Raw genomic sequence first — 19,084 nt, 5'->3', positions numbered from 1 at the left:
TTGGAACTCACCAGCTACATTGCTGAGGAATTAGATAGTTGGATTTGTTACAGGCTGATCATTCAGGCCTAATGGGAACTGCAGATGCTGGAGATTCCAAGATAATAAAATGTGAGGCTGGATGAACACAGCAGGCCAAGCAGCATCTCAGGAGCACAAAAGCTGACGTTTCGGGCCTAGACCCTTCATCAGAGAGCATGATGAAGGGTCTAGGCCCGAAACGTCAGCTTTTGTGCTCCTGAGATGCTGCTTGGCCTGCTGTGTTCATCCAGCCTCACATTTTATGATCATTCAGGCCAGTGGCTTTGTTACTGAGAGTCAATCTAGTATCAAGTGGAATGTTTTTATGGATTGCAGGGTTGTGCTGGGCTTGCTCAAGAAGATGAAATTCTCCAATTTGCTTTCGGACAGATCCAGAATTCGGTAAAGGGAAAGTTACCATAGTTCTAGTCCCTCCAAAGAGAGAGATGGTTTTCTCTGATGGTCAGTGCACCTCAAGCAAAAGGAGAGGTTGAGAAAGCAGTACCTTAATGGTAACCTTAACTGGTGCAGGAATTAAACCTGCTGTATTGGTGTTACTTGGCATTGCTTAAGCAGCCATCCAACCAAGTGAGTGAACAGACCACCATTTTTGAGAATGATATCCTTGGGGGAGAGATGAATGTGCCTATATTCCCTCCAACTTGTCAAACTGAGAGCTGATATAATTGAATCACATTCAATTCATAACGGCTTTGACACGGTGGATGCTGAGAAACTGTTTCCATTGGTTTTGTACTCTGGGTCTAGTCACAGTTTCAGAATAAGGAGTTGGCCATCTAGGACATAGATGAAGAAAAATTTCTTCACGCGAAGGTTTTTGGAAAATGAGTACTCTCGGGAGAGGTGGAGGGTCAGTTGCTGAGACTGTTCAATACAGGAATTGATCGATTTTTGGTTATATTTAGGAAATTTAAGGCAATACATATAGTGAGAGCAGGTGGCATTAAGTTGGAAGATCAACCGTGATCTTATTGAATGGGGCAAAGGGCCAACTCCTGCTCCTACTTATTATGTTCTCATGTGCTGTTCAACTAGAGCCGGCTGGAGAACAAGGTTCATTAGCCTTCATAGGTAAACAACCTGTTAACTTAGATCGGGATCCAGAGTAGAACATAGAACATAGAACATGGGCGGCACGGTGGCTCAGTGGTTAGCATTGTAGCCTCACAGCTCCAGGGACCCGGGTTCGATTCCCGCCTCAGGTGACTGTCTGTGTGGAGTTTGCACATTCTCCCTGTGTCTGCGTGGGTTTCCTCCGGGTGCTCCGGTTTCCTCCCACAGTCCAAAGATGTGCAGGTTAGGTGGATTGGCCAAGCTAAAATTGCCCGTAGTGTTCGGGGGGCTGGGTCTGGGTGGGATGCTTCAAGGGGCGGTATGGACTTGTTGGGCCGAAGGGCCTGTTTCCACACTGTAGGGAATCTAATCATTACAGCACTGTACAGGCCCTTCAGCCTTCCATGTGGTGCCGACCTGTCATACCAATCCGAAGCCCATCTAACCTACACTATTCCATGTACATCCATTAGCTTGTCCAATGACGACTTAAATGTACTTAAAGTTGGCAAATCTACTACCGTTGCAGGCAAAGCGTTCCATTCCCTTACTACTCTCTGAGTAAAGAAACTACCTCTGACATCTGTCCTATATCTTTCACCCCTCAATTTAAAGCTATGCCCCCTCGTGCTCACCATCACCATCCGAGGAAAAAGGCTCTCCCTATCCACCCTATCTAACCCTCTGATTATTTTATATGTCTCAATTAAATCACCTCTCAATCTTCTTCTCTCTAACGAAAACAGCCTCAAGTCCCTCAGCCTTTTCTCGTAAGACCTTCACTCCATACCAGGCAACATCCTAGTAAATCTCCCTTGCACCCTTTCCAAAGCTTCCACATCCTTCTTATAATGCGGTGACCAGAACTGTACAGAATACTCCAAGTGCGGCCGCACCAGAGTAAGAAGCAAATTTGCAGACATTTCCACAAGTAATAAGGAAATGGAGTGCAAGTGCCTAAAATACATCATCCTCACACAAGCACACCACTCCCCATTTATAACCCCTGCCCCACCCTGAGGATGCCCTCAGCATCCACTAAAACAGATCTCTGGATCCTTGATGAAGCCCTTCTATTTTATTGTTCTTTATGTAGGTCCACCACCAAATCAGCTGTTTGGCATATCAACCATTAATGAATTACATACAAGCACGACCCACCAGGGGCAGTGCACCAACAACAGGGGTGGATAGGAAGAGAGAGATATGAAGCATTCTAAATCAAATGCGCTTAGTAATATTTCTGAGACCCCAGTTATGACAGGTGGAATATGATGAGTTTGGAACAGCCTGCAGTGCATTGGAGGGTCATTTTCAACAGAGACATGGGGCAGAATGCTGGTGGGAGCTGACTGACCATAAGTCACTGTTGCCTTAGTATAAAGGCTGAGAGGTTGACTGCCATCAGTTGTATGTCTAAAGTGATTGTCATACAAGAGATTTACCTTTCAGGGATATTTGCATGCAACAAAAAGGCGTAAGGGCTTTTGTGGCACAATGGTAGTGCCCCTAGTTCTAAGCCAGGAGGCCTGGGACCAAATCTCTTCTGCTCCAAATGAACGTCAAAACATGCCTGAATTTGCTGATTAGAACACATCAAACGTTAAGGAACCTCTCTCTCTTCCTATCCACCCCTGTTGTTGGTGCACTGCCCCTGGTGGGTCGTGCTTGTATGTAATTCATTAATGGTTGATATGCCAAACAGCTGATTTGGTGGTGGATCTACATAAAGAACGATAAAATAGAAGGGCTTCATCAAGGATCCAGAGATCTATTTTAGTGGATGCTGAGCTGAAAGAAGCAATGTGAGAATGTAGAGAAATGATCCTCACAGGCCCAATCTATTTTTACTTCACTTCAGCTTCATTTGACAATAAACCAACCTCCCTTCTCAAGCTGAGAAAACAAGTTGCAGAGCTAGATGGACACAGCAGGCCAAGCAGCATTAGAGGAGCAGGAAAGCTGATGTTTTGGGCCTAGACCCTTCTTCAGAAATCATTACTGAACAAGGGTCTAGGCCCAAAGCATCAGCCTTCCTGATCCTCTGATGCTGCTTGACCCGCTGTGTTCATCTAGCTCTACGCCTTGTTATCTCAGATTCTCCAGAATCGGCAGTTCCTACTATCCCTTCTCAAGCTCATCAGTTGGACAAGTGCAGATGGATGGTTGAAGTTTTAGTTCTTGCATGTCAAATTTTGTGGGAATTGCACTATTTTATAAGAGGCAATCAAGGCAGAGTTTGCTCGAAAAAGTAAGAGACACTGAGAATTTAATGGAATGTGTTAAATTGTTCATTAATATTCCTTATCGCTAAGGAGGCAGTGCTGGGTAAGCTAATGGGGCTAAAGGTAGACAAGTCTCCTGGCCCTGATAAAATGCATCCCAGGGTACTAAAAGAGGTGATGAGGGAAATCGCAAATGCACCAGTAATTATTTACCAGAAAAGGAAGTAGACAAAATGCAGGTAACTATAGGCCAGTTAGCTTAACTTTGGTAGTGGTAAAAATGCTTGAATCTATCAATAAGGAAGAAATAGCACGACATCTGGATATAAATTGTCCCATTGGGAACATCCAGCATGGGATCATGAAGGGTAGGTCATGTTTAACTAATTTGGTGGAATTCTTTGAGGACATTACTTGCATGGTGGACAATGGGGAACCCATGAATGTGGTGTATCTGGATTTCCAGAAGGCATTTGACAAGGTGCCACACCAAAGGCTGCTACGTAAGATAAAGTTGCATGGTATTACAGGTAATGTATTGGCATGGGTAGAGGATTGGTTGACCAGTAGAAAGCAAAGAATAGGGGTAAATGGGTGTTTTTCTGGTTGGCGGTCAGTGGCGAGTGGTGTGCCTCAGGGATCAGTATTGGGGCCTCAATTGTTTACCATTTACATCAATGATTTGGAGTTGGGAACTAAATGTGGTGTGTCAAAATTTGCAGAAGACACTAAGGTGAGTGGTAGAGCAAAGTGTGCAGCAGACCCTGAAAGTCTGCAGAGGGATAGAGATAGTCTAAGTGAGTGTGCAAAGGTCTGGCAGATGGAGTACAATGTTGATAAGTGTGAGGTCATCCATTTTGGTAGGAATAACAGCAAAATGATTTAAATGGTAAAAAATTGCATCACGCTGCTGTGCAGAGGGACTTGGGTGTCCTTGTGCATGAATCGCTAAAAGTAGGATTACAGGGACAGCAGGTAATTAAAAAGGCAAATGGAATTTTGTCTGCCATTGCTTGAGGGATGGAGTTTATAAACAGGGAGGCTATGCTGCAGCTGTATAGGGTCTTGGTGAGGCCACACCTGGAGTACTGTGTGCAGTTTTGGTCTCCTTACTTGAGAAGAGATATACTAGCACTGGAGGGGGTGCAGAGGAGATCCATTTGGTTGATTCCAGAGTTGAGAGGGTTAGATTATGAGGAGAGACTGAGTAGACTGGGATTATACTCATTGGAATTCAAAAGAATGAGGGGAGATCTTATAAAATCATATAAGATTCTGAGGGGAATAGATAAGATGGAGGCAGGGAGGTTGTTTCCGCTAGCAGGTGAAACTAGGGTTAAAGGGTATCACCTCAAAATAAAGGGAAGCAGATGTAGGACTGAGGTCAGGAGGAACTTCTTCACCCAAAGGGTTGTGAATCTGGGGAATTCCCTGCCCAGTGAAGCAGTTGAAGCTACCTCGCTGAATGTTTTTAAGGCAAGGCTAGATAAATCTTTGAACAGTAAAGGAAGTAAGGGTTATGATGAATGGGTGGGTAAGTGGAGCTGAGTCTCAAAAAGATCAGCCATGAACTTATTAAATGGTGAGGCAGGCTCGAGGGGCCAGAAGGCCTACTCCTGATCCTAGTTCTTCTGTTCCCATGTTCTTATGTCCACTGCTATAGCCAACAGTCCCACTTTGGCACTATGATATAGAGAAGAGATACCAATGCTGGTGGTGGCATGGACTGCGATATTAAAAGGTACCTTTAATAATTACATGGTGAAAAACAGTAAGAGCAAAACTGAGTTTGGACCTTTAGATTTCTAAAACACAGGTAGCATGCATAAAACTTTCCTGTGATTACATACTAACTGACCAATGATTGTTTAGAATCATTTCTGATTGGGAGCACAACTGGATGTGTTGAGAGTCCCTATATTGCCACCTACGTAATAGACATTACTCCTTACACTTGTTGGAATCCCAACATTGGGGCAAATGTGTCTCACCGTCCTTCACAGAGGCAAAAAGGATATATATAATGGCTTTGGCAAACATGGCATGAATCACCTGGAAGATACAGCCACGGGCAGCAGTTGGGACCAGTAGATCCCTGGAAGGAGGCAGTGGTGAAGAAATTCAGGACCATGGGAAAGCTCATTGGTAATGTGTGCCCAGCTGGAAGGAGGTCTTGCTTCAGGAAGTTGGAATTGTCGGCAATGGCCGGCCATGAAACCCTGAGCCTCCTGAAGCACTGTTGTTCAATTATACCGACAAAGCTGACCCACTGCCCATGTATCCTGTGCAGGTGGTATTACAACTTGCCAGCTCCGATCTCTATGTCTACCCTGTCCTGAGGAGCAGCATGTGGCTCAGGAGAAGTTAGAATCATACAAAGCCTGCAGTGTGGGAAGAGGCCATTCAGCTTGTTGAGTCTACACTGGCCCTCCAAAGGGGCATCCTTTCCAGACCCAAGCCCTCACCTATCCACATTACCCAGCATTTACCATGGCTAGCCCACAGTTTCCTCCACGTCTGTCGCTCCCCTTTTTGTTGTTGATTTTGATATCCCACTTGTTCATTATTGAAGGCCCAAGTTAGAGCTGTTTAAACTGCACCAATGATGCAGAGGCTGACAGCAGGGAAGTGCAGATTGAGGCCTACAAAGTAGACAAAAATGTTGAAACGATCTCCACAAAGTTAGAAATCGCCTGTAAAGCAGTGAAAGCACGTCGTCAGGAAGAAAATCCGATGGGCAAAACCCTTTCGCTTAGGCTAGGAGACAGGTTAGTTGGTTTCCTTCCATAAAGGCATTCCAGCCTGTCAGCTTCACAGGTCCATGACCCTCCACTGCACACTCACTGTGGTGATCCGGATAAATTTCACACATTTCAGTCAAACTATCTGCTGGCAGTCAAAACCAAAATGCAGCGTGTTAATTGATTCTTGAACATATTCGAACACAGGAACGGGCCCTTTGGCCCACAATATTGTGCCAAACATGACAACAAATGAAACTAATCCCTTCTGCCAGCCCTTGGTCCACATCCCTACATTCCTTGCATATTTGCGTGCTTATCTAAAAGTTCATTAAACGTCCCTATTGTATCTGCCTTCACCACTACCACTGGCAGCAAATTCCAGTCCCCTACCACACTCCATGTAAAAAAAACTTGTCCTTCACAACTCCTTTGAACTTTCCCCCTCTCACCTTAAATGCATGCTCCCCAGTATTAGAAATTGATATTGAAATTACAGGCACAGCAACTCCATGGAGCTTTTCCGTGTGCCTGTGAACACGCTCGAATAAAAGCTGAAATGAGGGGAATCACATTGGGTTTCAACATGCCATCACTTCCTCAGAATTTAATCTGCCCCCTGCCACCCCCCACCTTTCCCAGTTAAACTGTTGCCGCATGTAGAGAAATCTTGTTCTCAATTTTTATTTATTGGGTGTATTGCAATTTCAACAAGAACAGACTTTACACTCCTTTGAAGCATTTACACAAACAATTAAGAACATTTTTTTATCAATCTTATTATTAAAAACTACAAAAAAAAGCTGGAAAAATACATAATTACCCTAATACAAAACAATGAGCGACCAATAAATGTTCAGCACTGCAAACTACACAAACATGCATATACAAATTGAAATAAATCACATGAAATAGATTCAAAGCTATGGAGTAATATACCTTCCCTCTCAACCATTTCCATTTCTTTGTGGCTTCTTGATTAGACACATCAATTGCGAACTGACTCCACTTATTTCCCTGTTGAACTTTGGAAGGCTCTTTTGAAATACTGTTATGTCTTTTCCCTCCAAACTATTGAGTATTGGTTGTGAGATACACCTATTCGTTGCGTTCTGAGTTTTTGGGCCTCTTAAAGAGGCTCAGTTTCTATTAAATCGCCATTCCCTCCTCACTTTTAAAATGTGGTTTGCCTGTTAGCCATGGTTTAGTGGGTAGTGGTCTCACGTCTGAGTTTGATGTGTTGTGGAGGTGCCGGTGATTGACTGGGGTGCCCAGGTGGACTGCAATTAAGGCAAAACAAAAATCTCTGGCATTATTATTTTAGAATCCTCAAAACATTTAGCACTGCAGTGCAGATATATGCTCTACTTATTTAAATGCTTCACAGAGTGGCATAATGATTAAACGAAATACATATGATTCTTGCAAGGCTGTCGAAGACCTGAGTAACATAAGAATTTTTTTTTGTCAGTCTCTGATTTAGACGTATGCTTTTGAATGAGCTGACTCTGTCTTTGTGTAGATCCGTTGTCCACTTTGGGCAGAAGAATATTTGTAGCCACTGTCAAAGAGAACAGACAGTCATCATTACTTGCACTTGGACATACCCACTCTCCTTCCAATGTGCCCATAGGCAAAATTAAAGTTTTGCTCCTGCCTATTTTACTCCTTCCTTTCCACATACACTCATTTTTATCATGGTTGCTCTCCTTTAATTTTCTTACAGAAATATAAAATGCAAACGAGCCCCAAACTAACACAAAAACAAACCAGAAAGAAGAAAAATCAATCCAAACAAGTACATTAACAAACCATAGCAAACCACCTTACAATGACTGCAGTAAAAGTAGACTTGGGGAGTTGCTTCATTTGTCAGATGCTATCTTGAACAACAATGAACAATTATGCTGTCTTCCTCGGTAATGGAAAAGAGGTCTCTGTGGACTTTGCTCATGCTGGGGCCAACATAGAGCCCTCTCATAGACATATGCAGGACCAACACATGCTTAGAACTATGGAGATCCAGCTTATCATTGAGTCTATTTAGAATCTACTTATAAAGAAACCTATCTGAGTGTATTTCTGTGGGCTACATAGAAAACAAGTTTAGTGAAAACCCTTTAAAGAGACCACTTATCATTTTGAGTTCAGGAGCAGAGAATTCTTGCTTCAATTGCATAAAACACCACTCAGATGACACCTGAAATATTGTGCACAGTTCTGGTCTATTTGCCAAAAGGAGGATATATTTATTGTTGACTGAGTACAGCTAAGGTTCAACAGACTATTTCCTGGGTCGGAGGTTACTGTCCTACAATGGCCTATTGAAATTGGACCAGAGTCCTCTGGAGTTTAGAAGAATGAAAGACATCTTATAAAAACATGCAAAATTCTTAGAAGGATAGTCAGGGTGGATTAAGTAGCCAATAGAAAAAAAAACACCCACCTTGGTTGCTCATTTCTTTTGCAGGAACAACACAAGAATGCACCTCCCAAGATGAGGAGAGCTGTTCCAGCCCACCCAATGTAGAGGGCAGATCCCAGCTCATATCTGCAAACAAAGAAATTGTTAGACTCATGTAGTCTTAAGGGTAAACATTTTTCTAAGCAAAAAGGACCAACAACCAATTTTATGCTGACAATCCAAATATTAATGTCATCAGCTACTATATTTTATTAGCTTACATGAACCATTGAGACATTGATTGCCAACCTCGGCATGTTATGTTTGGGGTGCTACATAATCTTTGGGCAAGGAGAATAATAGGATCAACCAGTTTTAATCACTGTCCAGTATATGGATGTTAAGAAAATACATAATCATCAAACATAGCAATCCTTACGAACAGCACCTTTACAAAATAGCATGCTCAGATAGAAACTGGCACCATCCCACATGATATGATGATCAAATAGGACTGATGACCAAATTTTTGACCAATGAAAAGAATGTTTTCAAGATATTTTTGAAGGAAGACAAAGATGTAGAGAGTAGAAAAGTTTAGGGAGAGAATTCCAGATCTTCGGCCAGCTTAGATAGTTGAAGGTATAATTATCATAGTGAGGCAATGCAAATCAGTGATGCTTAAAGGGCCAGTATTGGAAGTGCTGTTTGAAGAATGTAGGATTCAAGGAGACTGCAGAGAGATAGAGAGGGGGTGAGGCCATGGAGGACAAGAATCTACAATTTTGGGTGTTGCTCGACCAGAAGCCAGTGCGTCAGTGAGAATGTCTGTGACGACTCCCATAAGCACCGCCTCATCTCATAGATGGTGAATGGTCATGTGAACAATTCCACTTGGCCTTTGGTGGCAGAGGTGTTTCTACCACTGGGCCGGCCCCTCTAGGTGAGGACAGCAAATTTAAACAAATAACTTGCGCTGAATAACCCAATAAGTTTTATGGATATTATCATCTCCATTTACTGACAAATTATCTTTAGTAGGCTTACATTCACAAAACCACAAACTGTTCCTTGTTTCTGACAGAGTTCCTTTACCAGATAAGACTAAATTACAAGGCCGTAACTGTACTTAATCACAAGGCCCATTTGAACAGTCAGCACCTGCTGATATAATGGATAGACCTGTAAGTGGTCTGCTTATCAGTCCCATATCTGTTTTGGAAACCAAACATTTTAGCAACACAAGGTGGTGAACTAGCAAACGCAGTGAGCATTTATCTACAACCTTTTACCGTCTCATGACTTGTAGCCTTCTGGTCTCAACCTTGTGACCAGCGACTGCAGCTCTTAACCAAGCTCATGGTAATTTCTCAGCTGCTGCCAGTGTATCCCCATTTGTCCAATCTTTTATTTCCTTGCTCATTCCATTACAAACTCCTTTTGCTTTTCACATCACCCTTTTCTAAAAAAAATCACTTCTGCTCCCCAACATAGGCAATAGTTTGTGTCCTTTGCCCCTGGTGAGGACTATATTCTCCGGAGCTTTGAAGAATGAGGGGTGGCCTCATAGGTAGCTATAAAATTTTAACAGGACTAGACCTGGTAAATGCAGAAAGGGATGTTCCCCATGACTGGGGAGACCAGAACCAGGGGGTCACAGTTTAAGGACACAGGCTAGGCCATTCAGGACTGAGATGAGGAGAAATGTCTTCACCCAGAGTGTGATGAATCTGTGGAATTCTCTAGCAGGGAAACTGTTTAATTGAAACATTGAATGTTTCCAAGTTAGATACCGGTCTTTGGGCTAATGTGATGAAAGGGTATGGGGAAAAGTGGGATAGAGTTTGTAACTATCAGATAGAATAGCAGAGCATGCTCAAAGGGCCAATTGATTTACTCCTGCTCTTATTTTCTATGTTTCCTAATTTCTATGTTTCTAGTTTTCTGTTCCAAGAAAGGTCAACAATCTGCAATGCCAACTCTGCATGTATCTCTCCACCTATGCTGCTAGTCCTGCTGAGTGCTTTAACCATTTTCCCTTTGTATTGGCTATGAGATATGCAACTGTAAGCACATTTTGCCAAGTATGCACTTCCAGCAAAAATCTTTGCCCAATCCATTTGTTCTCCAATATACAATACACTTCTGCCAAACTATTCTAAAAGGGCAAACTAGAACAGTCAATCCTCAGATCCCCTTCAATGTGTTTGACTTTTGAAAGAAGTATGATTGATAGTACCACACTTTAATGAAATGCTGTGTACATACTTTGTTCCACCGTAGACAGGATTGTAGAACTCCATAGTGATGTTGTAAGCATACCAAGAAACAGGAACAATTCCACATAAACCTGTCAATCAAGCAGAAAGAATGCATCAACTTCAGAAATGAAAACAGATAATGAACAGAGTATATTTACTGATTTGCTTAAGTTCTGCTTACGAAGTGAATCACCAAATTGTAGAAAGATTTTAGCACAGATTGAGGCCATTCAGCCTGTTGAGTCTGTACTGACATCTGCAACAGCAGCTGAGTTAATTACACTCCAAAACCCATTCCTGACAGCTCTGCATCTTTCTTTTATTGATACTCATCCAATTCTCCTTTGAAAGACATGACTGAACCTTCCTTCAGCGCACTCTTAGGCAGATTCCAGTTCCTAATCACTCGTTGCATACAAAAACTTTGTGTCACTGTTACTTCTTTGATGAATTACCACAAATTGGTGCCTTCTGTTAATGAGACTTTTCTCTCTATCTACTCATTCTGGATTCCTTGTGGCTTTGAACTCTTCTTCTGTTGCACCCATTTTAGTAAAGGACTTTGCTGAAGATTTTCCTAAAGAGTGGAGCCCATTCTCTAGCTGAGGACAACCTATACTTTCATCTCATAATATAATGGTTTTCCACACAAATCTTCTATTTTTAGAGGCCAGGATCTATGTATGTTATTAACCACTTTTCAACCTGCCTGGCCAAGTTCAACATATACCCCTGCCAATCTTTTTGTCCCTGTAAAAATTGTAGCTGTATTTTGTGTTGCCTCCATAAGACAAAAAGAAATAGAAAGAAGACTAGGCCATTCAGCCCATGGAGGCTGATTTCCCATTCAATTGGATCATGGTTGATCCGACATTCCTAATTCCCACTTTCCTGTTCTTTCCCCCTTGCCCTTGATTCCCTAACTGATCAAGAATCTAACTCGGCCTTAAGGACATTGCCTCTGCAATTGTCTATGGCAAGCAGTTCCAAAGACTCACAACCTTCTGAGATCAGAAACTTCTCTTATTTTAGTCTTAAATTGGCACCCCTTTATTCCAAGACTGTGCCCTTTGGTCCTAGGTTCTCCCACGAGGGGAAACATACTCAGTACTTACTCTATCAAGCCCCTTAAGAATCATATATGTTTCAGGGAGATCATCTCTCATTCTTCTAAACTCCAGTGAGTTGAGTCCCAGCCTGTTTAACCCTTGTTCATGAGACAATCCCTCTATACCAGGGATCATCCTTGTGAACCTTTTCTAAACTTCCTCCAAAGAAGTCATATCTTTCCTTAAATGAGGGAACCAAAACTCACGGTACGCCAGATGTGGTCTCACCAGTTCCTTATACAGTAAGACTTCCCGACGCTTATGCTCCAACTCTCTTAAAATAAGGGTCAACATCCCATTAGCTTTCCTGATTACCTGCTGCACCTGTATGCCAGTTTCATGGACAAGCAACTCCATGTCCCTTGAGTTGCAGCTTTCTGCAGTTTTTCACTATTTAAATAATACGCTGTTCGTTTGTTCTCCCATCTAAAATGAACAACTTAATTGATTCATTGATTTTTTTTGTCACATGTACCGAAATACAGTGAAATGTTTTGTTTCTGAGAGGTACAGGCCAATCATAGCAAGCAAAGGATGTCCAGATCATAAAGACATAGAGGCTTACAGGTTACATTGCAGGTTATATTATTTGAGGCTAGAGTCTGTTCAGCAGTCTGATAATGGCAGGAAAGAAGCTGTTCCTAAACCTGCTTGTGTCTGTGTTCAGGTTCTATACCTTCTGCTTGATGGATGGGATTGTAGGAGCTCCTTACTAGGGTATGATGGGTATCTGATGATGTTGGCCACCTTTGTGTGCATGTAAATAGAGTAAATGGATGGAAGGTTGGCTTCCGTGATGGCCTGGATTGTGCACACCACCTTCTGTAGTTTCTCGCATTTTCCAAGATCATACTCCATTTGCCTACTTACTTAATCTGCCAATATCTCCCTGTAAGCTGTTTGCGTCTGTCTTGTAGCCTGCTTTTCCACATATTTTGCCTCCTCTTGCCAATAGAATCACTTGGCACTTCTCTCCATTAAATTGTACCTGTCATGTGTCTACCCATTTTATCCGGCAGCCTATGCCAACTTGACGTGTGTCGCTATCCTCCTCACAGTTCACTTTCAAGTTAAGTGCCATCTGAAAATGTGACCTATAGACCCAAGCTTAATTCCTTAATATTTATCAGGAAAAGCAAGGGTCCTAGTTCCACTGAGAAACTAACTGTAGACTCTCCTCCAGTTTGGCAAAATTATTATTTTCTGTTTCCTGTCAGTCAACTTTAAGCTCAGAGCATAATATAAGTTGTCAGATATTTGGACCATGAAATATCTTTTGAATAGTGACACTCATCCTTGGCAATGAATAATCAGTTCAGCCTACATTTGTATGGAAGTTATGCCAATCTTAAGTGGGCTATTCGATAATTGATGGCAACGCAGTTCCTGAGGAACTGAAGGCTATCTTCGATCACAGCCTCAGTATCAGTGGTCACTCACATCAAGTGGGTAAAAGTCCTAATTACAGAGAGCCAACATTTAAGCTGTGGCTGAGTGGTACTTCTGGCTCAGTTACCGTTCATGGTAGCATTTTCAATCTGGAATCCATTGCTTGAAACAAGGGAGGAAGCAGACTCAATGGCAGCAGTCTGGGACAGCTTCCTGAAAAGGATCAATTGGAAAGGCAAAACGGAGTTGCGCGTTGGGGAGTGATGGTGAAATGAGTCTAAATAGATAGCAGTTTCAAACAGGATGATCAGGCTCAATGAATTGTTCCCCTTTATTTTGTGCTATATGTTTTTATGGTGCTATAATTGCTAACTTTATCTCAAGGAGAAGCATTCAGTAAAGCTTATTCATAATACCAGTGCTTTTATTACCAAACTGTAGTTACAATTACAAGTAGTCATTTACTTGCTATCTGCAGCACCCAATGTGACTCATGTATTTTCTAATATGAAAATGTATGGATATCCAAATTAGGAGCAGAAGAAAAGTCATTCAGTCCCTCGTGACTTCTCTGCCATTCAACAAGGTCATGGTTGATCATATTGTGGCCTCAACTCCACATTCACATCTACCCCTGTAACCACTGTCTCCTTCCATTGTCAACAATTTGCCTCTACCTTTAAAATATTCAATGACCTACCTCCACTGCTGTCTGGGAAAGAGAGCTCCAAAGACTCACTGTGCTCTAAGAGGAAATGTTTCTCTTCAATTCTATCTTAATATCTCAATCCTTAATTGATGTCGCCTCACTTTAATAACTCTCATGAGGGCAAACATCCTTCACATTAAGTCCCCCATTCGATATCAGTCGAGTGTACCTACTCTGAAGTGTTTCTGATGAATATGCATCCTTCCTTAAGAGAAAATAAAACTTCTTTGAAGTTACTCCAAATGTAGCCTCACCAACTCTCTGCATCACTGTGGCAAAACATTCCAACTTTTATATTCCATTATGACATCATTCCATTTACCTTCCTAATCACTTGCTGCACTTGCATACTAAAGTTTCGTGATTCATGTACCAGGATACCGAGATCCCTCTGTATCTCAAGGCTCCTCAGCTTCTCTCTCTATTTAACTAATATGGTGCTTTTCTATTCTTTCTGCCAAAATGGGCAAATTCACATTTTCCCACATTATTCCTTCTTCTGCTATTTTTTTGTTTATCCTATCTATACCCCTTTGCAGACTCTTCTGTGCCCTCTTTATACCTTACTTCCCTATCTTTCTTTGTATAATCAACTGATTTAACAATAATATATTTGGTTCCTTCATCAAGCACATTGATATAGATGGTAATAATTGCAACCCCAATACCGATTCCTGTTATTTTTTTTATATTGTGCCAGCCTGAAGGCCACCCATTAACGCCCAACTTTTGCTTCCTATCCTTATCCTTGCTGACATAGTACCTGCTCCACCATAAGCATGTATTTTGTGTTTTTATCTTCGATAAAGCACTTTGTTAAATGCGCAGTACATCAATTGCTTCTTCTTTTGTCTGTGTTGTTTATTACCTCCTAAGAGAACTCTTTTAAATTAGCCAAGCATGATTCCCTTTCACAAAAGGCTGGCTCTGCCTGATTAATTAAGATTTTTTTAAGTGTTCACCATAACCCTACTTATTAAATTCTGAAAGAATAATATTTCAATGTAAATTGTGGACTGCCTCTACATATAAGCACTTGTTTCATATTTTGAAGTTAAGAAACAATCCCATTGCAGAGACTTAAACAAATAGTCATTTGTACGGATGACATTTTACTGCTCTGCAGAAGGTGCTATCTTTTGCACATCTCATTATCCCAAGCCTGCCTTCCCGGGAAGACATACATTGTGCTATTTCAGGAAGACCAAAAGAGTTCCTGGCCACTGTTTAACCCTCAGCCATACATAGATTATTTTGCAAAAGTGTGTCTCACCACCTGCAGCATCTGTTAAGGGACTTCAAGTCAATACCCACACTTTTCCATGCAGGAGGTTTGTCGGTGATATTCTAATGTGTTCTCAAGTCCTGAACTAATCCAACGTTTAAGCTCCATTCGAAATAAATCACCAGCCATGGGTATTTGTTCAGTATGTAACTCGCCAGTCACCTGCTTACCCATTATCTGAAATGTTTTGCAGTTTCACTTACCTGATAGAATGAAGACAAGCCCACCAGACAGGGAAATCTTCCCTTTTGTTTTTTCATCCATGCTGCCAATATTGGTACATTTCAGGCCAAACAGGGCCATCAGCGTAGCAATAACTCCCAGAATGATAGAGATGATCATGAGTGCCCGACATGCTTGGATATATGCTGCAAGAGAAGGAAATGGTTTAGTGTTGGTGCAACCAGGAATGGTGTGGAAACAGCCACAAAGAGTGGTTCTTCATATGAGCCATCACCGTGTGCATTGAAACTTCTGAACATTAGTACAACCAACATTTTCCCTAACACATCAGCAAGAGAATTTCCTTCTTCCCTTCCTAGCCACTTAATTCAAACCATTTTGAAGCATGCAAATTCTCCTCTTGCTGTAAGAATCCTATGTGAAGAGTTTGGATGATCATGAGACATCCTTAAGAGATCACAGCAAGTGTTTTCCATGTTAGTAGGCAATTTCTGTTAGCGATGGTACAAGGATGATTGACTTTTAAAGTGGAAGTGCTTCATTGGCATGTTTGGGACTGGTCCTCTGAGGCTAAAAGAGATGCACCGAGTTGGGTGGATGTTTGGGTGCTCTCTTTTGATTCTGACATTCTTCTGCCTGCCCTGGGAGTTCTTTTTACTAAAATGACAATCTGAATTTCCCCTGGGATGGGGTGGGATGTGTATCCTGACTGGCTGCTGTACAGTTGTTGTTATATTGTTCCTGCATCTATGCCAGGAATCAATTGACCTTTCATTGAACGTATGACGGTCAATTCATATGACCTGGCCGAAAGTAGGGAAGCTTTTCTCCCTCAACTCTTGAGGAAAACGAAAAGAATCCCTTAAAAATCAAAGTAAAATTATTTAGCCATCTATCTAGGAGACAAAATGGTGAGATTTTCAAAATGTTGGGGAACAATGATGAAATTTGTTGAAAACAGGGTTGGCACTTGAGGAGCATGGTGTCCTGGGGTTCATATATTAAGAAACCCCATGTTAAACTTGACGCAGAAGTACAGCAGTGATTGGGAATATTTGAATTCTGATCCCCACACTATTCTGTAAAGTCTCAAAATGTGAGGTGCTCACGGAATTGATCACTCCATGAATACATGCTCCTTATGGGAAACTGCATATAATGGAGACACAAGCTGAATACCCAATCACAGTGTAGATTACATTCAGCCTCCTGCTCATATTGAGCATAACTACCTTCCAGCATGCAACAATGGGATCATCTCTTGTAATCTTATGGGCATTGATTCTCCAAATTTGATTCTTCCGATAATCCAGATAGAGAATCCAGAAGAAACCTGTTTATCTAACGTGGTGAGAAAGAGGAATTGCTATCACATGAAAGGTCTGAGATGAATAGGGTTGATGGTTTTTAAAGGAAGCTGAGGCACATTAAAGGAAATGGAACAACAATGGTTATGCAAAGATAAATAGATGAGAGAAACTGGGAGGTATACTCAAATGAAACTCAAACACTGGCATGGCCTTGTTGAGTTGAATGACCTGTCTACATTTTTAACATTTTGATTTTTATGTGCATGTCTTTCCTCTCTGTTTGTCTGTCTGAGTGTATCAGGTCCTTCTGTATCCTCATTGTAAATCCAATAAACTGATCTTGCCAAACTAAAGGAGAAGCCAAAGAATAAAAATAAGATAAATTCACAATGTTATTGAACATTAAGTTGGAACATAGACAGTTACCCTGTATGAGTGCTTCACCTCCACATGAGCAGTCATTCTAATTCCATGCAGTTATCCTCTTCCCATTTTCCTTTCTCCCCATACCTTCAACATCTAACATTCCAATCCTGAGCTAAAACCTCTGCTTCAATTCTGGTACTGGACTCCACAATCTCACATTTCTCAGGAATGCTAGATAAAAGATTTGCTGATTTTTAAAGCGTGCGTAAAACAGAACAGAAAACAATTGGAATTGAAGTTTGAATTGGGAAACGGTGCAAAGTGGTGTTAGTGAATTTACAGCCCCTTTTACACTCTGCCGAATTCACTTTCCACTGTAAGGACAGTTGAGTGGAGTGCATTGTGGGCAGCATGTTCATTTTCACATGATCCCCTAGATTAATTCATTCCTAACATCCATCCCAAGGGCCAATACAAGCTCTGGTCTCTATGGAATCAAAGATGTGAGTGGTTGAAAGTAAGTTGGATTCTTTGGATGAATAATGATGGCTAGATTATGTTCAGTAAGACAAATGACATTTTTTTTTAACTCGTAATTCTTTCTTATAATCCCACACAATCTGTGTGACTCACTTTTTCAAGAAATTCAAAACTGTTGGGTTATGGACCTCTACCTGTTCTCCCCTTCCTGCCTTAATCTGAAGTGCAATTTTGGTGTTATCTCACTACCATTATGTCAAATATATCATGTGTGCTACTTTCAATCTCGCTGGACTCTTCAACTTTGGACATGGGCATCATTTTTCCTTAAGCCTGATCACAATGTAGGCATACATACATGACCACTTACATGCTGACATGTATGCATATATGTTGGTGGTGGCATCTTACAGTTCACCCAGGGAGTCTCCTAACATGTATTCTTATGTACATGTTGCAGCCTGAGGCTATGGGCTGTAATGGTAGATTGCCTATTCCATCACACAGCTAACCAAGAATGTTTTCCACTCTATCCACTTGCCACAGACATGAATTTCAGGTTGATACTTATCCTTTTTGGTTGTGTTATGAATACATAATCTTTGGGCATGGACTCCAAGGGACTTGAACTTCAAGTCAGAACTTCTGGCTCGGAGATAGCGATATCATAGCTATGCCACGTGACATCCAAGCATACAATACCCAAAGCTGTACGAAAATAAGCATAATTCCTGCAAACAATTTTGCAAATACTCCCATAAATTACATAAAATTGTTGTCAGTAGACCAACAGCAGATTTTTAGCAAGAACATTTTTGAAGGAAGATACTGCCACAGACGCAGCTATCAACCTAAACAATTCTTATTCTTTCTCCAGAACCATAAGCTGCTTAATTAAACATGAAGAAATTCAGTTGACTAGAACTTATGAGTTTCTTTCACAAATAGCACTAAATTATGTAGTTCTAATTAGAACAATGGCCTTTCAAATATTCTTGAGGGCGGATGCTAAGCCCAGTAAGACTGTACCTAATGAATGATTCACATTTATCAGCTAAGCCTTCAATTTAGTCAGCGCCCTTTTTCCTTTTTTGGTAATTTTCCTGGGAGCTTAAATCATGCAAATTGTGACACTAAATCTGGCAGGTGAACATCTTACTCATTTCCATGATTGAGCCTCACTTGTTGCAACGTTATTGCTCTCGGTGAAGGTCTGACCTTCAGACATGGATTTTCAATTGGCACTATGCCAGAGCAATAATGTTACAGAAACACTCCCATCCCAACCCGATTCTCCTCTGATTTAAATTTTGAAGGAAGTCAATGGCCCTGTACGTCAGGTGGTAATGGGCGCTTAATATACAATGCCCATTTTATGGCAAATCTTAAAGCTAACACAGGCATCTCCCACCTGTAGCCTTCAAGGTCGTGCCATTACAACTTTTATATATTGTGGAAGCTTCCTTGGTAGGGCAGATTGGCAGACATACGTTGAGGTGATAGAAAGTGTGTGTCAACCATCCACAC

The 19,084-nt window shown here is 41.5% G+C and overlaps 1 protein-coding gene across 2 annotated transcripts in view; it reads right to left on the bottom strand.

Annotated features, from left to right (window-relative positions):
- Nucleotides 1-6,820: 6,820 nt before the first annotated feature.
- The window catches only part of LOC125457711 (claudin-15-like), a 39,445-nt gene continuing 27,181 nt past the window's right edge, over nucleotides 6,821-19,084 (bottom strand). For both annotated transcript variants that reach the window (XM_048542282.2, XM_048542283.2), the window contains 4 exons: nucleotides 15,422-15,586; nucleotides 10,734-10,815; nucleotides 8,508-8,612; nucleotides 6,821-7,622 (listed from right to left, as the gene is read on the bottom strand). In XM_048542282.2, the coding sequence (XP_048398239.2) occupies nucleotides 7,541-7,622; nucleotides 8,508-8,612; nucleotides 10,734-10,815; nucleotides 15,422-15,586 (434 nt within the window). In that variant the 3' untranslated portion in view covers nucleotides 6,821-7,540. The remainder of the gene's footprint in view (nucleotides 7,623-8,507; nucleotides 8,613-10,733; nucleotides 10,816-15,421; nucleotides 15,587-19,084) is intronic.

Source organism: Stegostoma tigrinum, chromosome 14, assembly GCF_030684315.1.
Source record: "Stegostoma tigrinum isolate sSteTig4 chromosome 14, sSteTig4.hap1, whole genome shotgun sequence".
Lineage (NCBI taxonomy): Eukaryota > Metazoa > Chordata > Chondrichthyes > Orectolobiformes > Stegostomatidae > Stegostoma > Stegostoma tigrinum.
This window is presented reverse-complemented; position numbering and strand designations above follow the sequence as displayed.